The following is a 6,072-nucleotide window of genomic DNA, read 5'->3' on the forward strand; positions in this document are numbered from 1 at the left end:
TTTTTGTTTTCATTTATTTTTATATAAACATTTTGTTTTCAATTCTAAACTGGTATATATTATAATATATATGTGTCTATCAATTTTTAAAACATAATAAGTTTACGGTATATTTTTTTCACTGAATAGATTGTTTCAAACTTTCACATGTATTTGTATCTTTTTCTATATATATATTTTCGGATTATTATTTTATTATTAAAATCGTAACTATATATATAAAGATTAGTAAAATATTTTTTTATTGTCATATTCAAAAATATTGTAACATTTTACAAATTTAGAAAGTTTTTAAAAAATTAAACTTTTCGCTTCATAGATTTATATTATCGAGTAACTAATTAAACATTTACTTTTTGTTTAATTTTTAAAATAAACTATATAGTTTAAAATTCGTTTTCATTGGTTTAAGGTAGTAAAGATTAATCATTGTTAGATAATATGATTTTTGTTATTTAAAAAAAATCTTTATAATTTTAAAAGTAAACATCGACAAATATTTAAATTATTAACATGTGGAGGTATAGTATTACAACATTAAATTATATCTATTTAATTTATATTATTTATAAATCCAATGGATCATTTATTGTTTAAATTCAATTATTGAAAGCCCATTAAAAATTTATGGTAGACCCAAAATTTAAATGATAAGATTAAAGATTAAATGAAACATGACTTTCTAAGAATATATCCATTTTAAAAAAAAATCACATAATCAAAGTTGTGACTTATGTTTTAATATATAAAAATTTGACTATCAATCTAAATAACCCATAACGCACAAATATACCTACAAGTTGCAATTTGTTTGTTATTTTGAATCATTTTCAAGGGTTACTTCTACCACATTATATCAATAAAAAACTAAGATAAAGAAGCAAGAATCAACCTTAGTCATTGTAAGTGCAATGGCCGCCACCAAACTTAACCAACAAAATAAAAGATGAACTCTCTTTCCCCCATCCCTAATCATTCTTTTGTCTTTTGTTTTATTTAAACTAAAATTTCCTAACCGCTAGACTATAAAGCCGCGTTGTCCTAATCATTCTTTTTGTTTCTTTGTTTATTATATTTGTTGTTTATGTTTGTTTATTATTTTAAGGCTTATCTAGATTAAACCCATCTCAATATAACATAATGACTTTTATTAATATTCAATTCAAACTTCACTTTTAAAGCAAATAAAGGTGATCGATGGACGATTGCTTTTGGCCATATGCCAAAAAGTTATCGATACAATCTGCAGTCTGAAAGAACATAATATGACCTTACACAAAGACAACCGTCGCAGCCTTTTGTGTCTCTTTCTGTGTATAATTTATTACTAAGATTTGTATAATTAGTCTTTACTGAATAAACAAAAACATCAAAATATAGAAGCGTTCGTTACCACTTACCGGTAATATTCTAACATATATCAGTTCCAAATCTCCTTTTCGACCTTAGTCTGCTATATGTCTGGCTTACCGAATTTTTTTAATGCTGGAATGCTATCCCTATTAATTTCTACAGTAAATCATTTTTAAATGTTTGCTAAATAATTTCTTTTGAGAGCTCTGAGAGACAAATGTTATATTCTGAACACATGAGAAAAATAAAAAACAAATATGCAGTTTGTAGGTAATTTTTGTCCACTTTTGAGCAATGTCGCTTGTAAAACGGATAAACACAAAATAAAAAAATAAATTTGAGGAAAAGATTAACATAATTTTTTTTTTGCTAAAGCTTTAACATAGTTTTCTCTCATACTCGTACGATATTTATTCAAATCAAAATCCCTCATGTTACTCAAAAGTTAACAACCCCCAAAATATTTTCCCAAGTGTATGATCAAAGCATTTCAAATGACTCTTTTAATCTTAAAGCTTCATGAGTCAAATGGCTTCAATATCACTTGAACTCCATACTTAGGTTTTATAGTAAGCACAACTATTGGCGCATGTCTATAGTTCTTTGATATTGCGAAGTTAAACTTTGAAATTAGCGTTGCTAATATTATTTTTGCTTCCATCATCGCAAATGATTGTCCGATGCAGTTTCGAGGACCAGCTGCAAATGGGATGAAGTGGCGGCCAGGCGCAAATGGTTTGCCTCCAAAGCGTTCAGGGTTGAATTCATTTGCGTCTTTACCCCATAATTCTTCGCTGTGATGGATTGCGAGGACGGGTATCCATATTGATAAACCTTTGGGAATTATTAGATCACCTAGTTTTATATCTTCAAATGCCATCCTTGGTAGAAGAGTAGCTGGAGGGTAAAGTCTTAATGACTCGTTTATCACTTTGTTTAACTGTTAAAAGAGAAGAAAAAGACAAAATATTAGCAGTATATTCTATTAATTTATATAAGAATCATATCTTGCGATCATGCGAAGTGCTTCTTGACTCTTTCTCAAACATCTTTTAGTTTGAGAATTGACTTTTCCTTTGGAAAGAAAAGAAGAGTATCAATGAAGCTGTCAAAATCTAATCATTAGTTAATACATGTTTTAGATAGATTTGTTGTATAATATTTTATGCAAAGCATGTCTTAGTGCTAATGATTAAACTACTGAAATGTATCATTTAACCATTTATTTATTCCTGAAAAAAATGTGTACCAGTCTCTCTATCTTAACGAATTTCAAATCTAGCTTTAATTAATGTTAATCATATCTAGTTATTATAACTACTTCTAAGAAGTACGATCTTAATTAAGTACTTAGTATAAACATGTAACCGATGATTCCAAAATAAATATACCATCAGAATCAACAAACCTAGACATTCTATTGTTTGAGTTTTAGTTTAGTATTGAAGATAATAAGCATGAAGACGAAATTAAAAGATAGTCAATAGGGTTATTTGTGTCGACTTGATGCCTATGTTATAAGCTTAGTTATGGAAGATGCACTACGAAGTTAGTGGCATTGCCTATACTGTGTTGAATGTTAATACCCCACACGCACCCATTCATCAAAAAGGTAATTCTATACTACTTCAAATATAATAATTAGTTGAAACAAGATATCGTTTTATACTTTATCATTTGGAGCAAACAACAAATATCATCTTTATATATATATATATAGTTAGTGGCCTTCGAGTCCTTGAAATCTAATTAAACAATGTGTTAGAAAATGATTAGTTTTGAAACATAGATAAGTGGTCACTAGAAACTAATTTAACTTAACGTTCTATTTCTGAATCGGAAATATCGCTATATAAATAATATTTTTGGATAAATTTAAGGAATTTAATCGTTTTATGAATCAGTGTTTTTCCTTTTATTGGCGCTACTAGGAACTAGAACTCGTGACTAGTAAACAAAAACAATCGAGACCGGGGGCTCACTAGTATGTCACGTTCGATGCTAGCTACCATTCAAACCTAGGAATAACTTAATTCATGTGTTGACTCGATAAATCTAAACAAAAGTCTATAACTTTGTAAGAGAGGATTTTAGAACTTATGAGTGGTATATCATGTGTCTAACGGTGAACGTACGTACCGAGGTAAGTTTGGATAGTTGATCAACCGAGGGAAGACCGTCGCAGCCACATACCTCTCTAATCTCATCACGAACCTTTTCCTGCCACGTGGGGTTATCGGCAAGGAGCATCATTGTCCATGTGAGAAGGAGTGCGGTAGTTTCGTGACCAGCAAAGAAGAACGTCTTGCATTCATCCATTATCAACTGAAGATTATTGTTATCGTTATTTTTGTTCTTGTGACTATCCATTTCGTTCAAGAGAAGGCCAAGAAGGTCATCGCCGTGAGTACTGCTCCGACCCATCTCAGCGCAGTCTCGCCTGCTTTGTATGATCTCTATCAACAAACGTTCCACTTCCTTTTTCAGAGACTTTATTTCTCTGTTGTATTTGCTCGGAAGAAACCTAGATAGATACGAATATTTCATGTTAAGTCAACGTTTAACTGTGCTTAAGGTCTACGAAAAAGCAATATACATTTGAAAACATGATACAGAGTAAAGAGTGATGCTTGTGCTAGACAGAGAAAAACATATTGCTTGAAACCCGGCAATGACACACCAAAACACACACTAATTTTCGAAATCTATAAGCACCGTATGGTACAGTAGATGAGGGGGACTAGACAAAAAATTTATCAGCAACTTCAAAAAAGGTTTACCATATATGTGTACATACATATATATATATGTGGCTATAAGATAATATATATATGGCTATAAGATAATTAAAAAAAAAGATTTTGCTTGTTTATTAAATATATTTTACTTAAATAATGTCTTCAATCATTTTCAAAGACAATGGTACCATTTTGTAATATAACTATTTTGCTTATTTAAAATATATATATATAACTATTTTGCTTATTTTAATGGTATATACGTTTTTGGTAATACTAATAGATTAATAAACCGTTTGCCGTTCACTTTCAAAATCTAGACATTTTTATTACTCGTCGAGGAAGAAAACTCACCGGCTACCGGGAAAACAGAGGTGGCGGGTGGCTTGAGCGCAACGGCGTTGGAGGACGGTGAGGTGGTTGAAAAGCTCTTTGCCTTTCTCAAAGCTACTTCCGAACTCCGTCCTCGATATAATATCCGCCGTGAGCTGGTGCATCTCCTCCCCTATCTCCACCTCACCTCCTCCTTTCCCAACTTCTTTCCTCAGCCTCTCCACTAGCCTAGTCGTACACTCAACCATGTGCCTTGCGTAGCCCTGCATATATCACAAGGGTGTTTTGGTCATTTAACACTATGTTACTTTTGCATGAGGTTTAATTTGTTACGTGCCTTGAGCCTTTCCCCGTTAAATGCCGGCGCAGCAAGGTGGCGTTGGTGGTGCCAATCTTGGCCATTAGCCATAAGGAGACCACGACCAATAAAACTTTTGGTCCCTTGTTGCTGTAGCCACGATCTTCCGCTTACACCGTTATGCTTCATCAGCAACTCTTTTATCAATTCTGTTTCCGTTAAGCAAAGCCGAGGATCCGTCCCGTTCCACACTATAAATCTTTTCCCTGGTTCACCAAAACAATATACAAGAACATTACAAAAAAAATATATCAACGATTAATCAAGAACAAACCTACTAAAGGATATTTCCGTCATTTTGATATCGCAAAGAGAATTCAGTTTTTATCTAAGAACAACATTGTAACAAAACCTATGTTTACCACACAACCAAAAACAATTTGTGTTAACATTCTGGGGCATACCGTATTGTTTGGACCAGGTGACGTAATGCGGAAGAAGGCGGCCTACGATGTCATGGTGAACAGAATCACAATCTTTAGAAACGGATTGCGACACCATAGCCGAGATTTCAAGGATGTTTCCGGTTAGTGGACGTGGTTTAGGACCGGTTACCCCTTGCCCTGCCATGATCTTCTTGATTCGCCTAGGTGTTAGCCAGTAGCATGATATGGTGTCGTATAGAACTCTCAGTATCGAGGTCATGAATATCACGAGGAGAGATTTTAATAATGTAAGCAACATTTTTGGTTTTCTTTTTATTTTTATTTCTTCAGAGATTCGAAGAGAAAAAGATCTTAAGATGACTGAGAAATAGAAGGAAGATGATGTATTTATAATGATGGAACGGGTTTGTCCAGAAACCATATATTTCTTTTGTTCAAAAGTGTTGAGATACAATCATCATATATATTAATTGAAAAATCACTTCCGCTGACGTGTCGCTCATAAAAGAGTTTTTCAATTAATTGTTATAATTTGATTGGTTGATGATTTTTAATTTTTAATTTATTTAATTAAATTCTTTAAAAGAAACTAATCCTAGAATTACCTAATCTAATATATGTTTCCAAACATACAATTAAACATCTTAAATATAGATGAATTAATATAATTTATTTATAGAAAAATTAAATATCATAGATTACATTATATAAATTGATAATAGACATTTAAATACATATGATACTACATAAACAATTATAAAAATGGTTTTTAATATATTTATATTAGTAGTGAATACAATAAATCATAGATTCTAGTAAACTAATTAATGTAAACCTAATAAATTAATTATATATATATTTTAAAATGTTTCAAATGAATGCAAAACATTCAAATATATAACTT

The 6,072-nt window shown here is 31.3% G+C and overlaps 1 protein-coding gene across 1 annotated transcript; it reads right to left on the reverse strand.

Moving 5' to 3' along the window:
• Window positions 1-1,689: 1,689 nt before the first annotated feature.
• On the reverse strand, window positions 1,690-5,540 carry LOC106340195 (cytokinin hydroxylase). The gene is made up of 5 exons (XM_013779069.1): window positions 5,187-5,540; window positions 4,762-4,988; window positions 4,446-4,687; window positions 3,493-3,877; window positions 1,690-2,293 (listed from the first exon to the last, which is right to left on the reverse strand). Exons 1-5 carry the CDS (start codon window positions 5,464-5,466, stop codon window positions 1,871-1,873), a joined length of 1,557 nt encoding a protein of 518 aa, XP_013634523.1. The 5' UTR covers window positions 5,467-5,540; the 3' UTR covers window positions 1,690-1,870.
• Between the last annotated feature and the right edge of the window lie 532 nt (window positions 5,541-6,072).

Source organism: Brassica oleracea, chromosome C4, assembly GCF_000695525.1.
Source record: "Brassica oleracea var. oleracea cultivar TO1000 chromosome C4, BOL, whole genome shotgun sequence".
NCBI lineage: Eukaryota > Viridiplantae > Streptophyta > Magnoliopsida > Brassicales > Brassicaceae > Brassica > Brassica oleracea.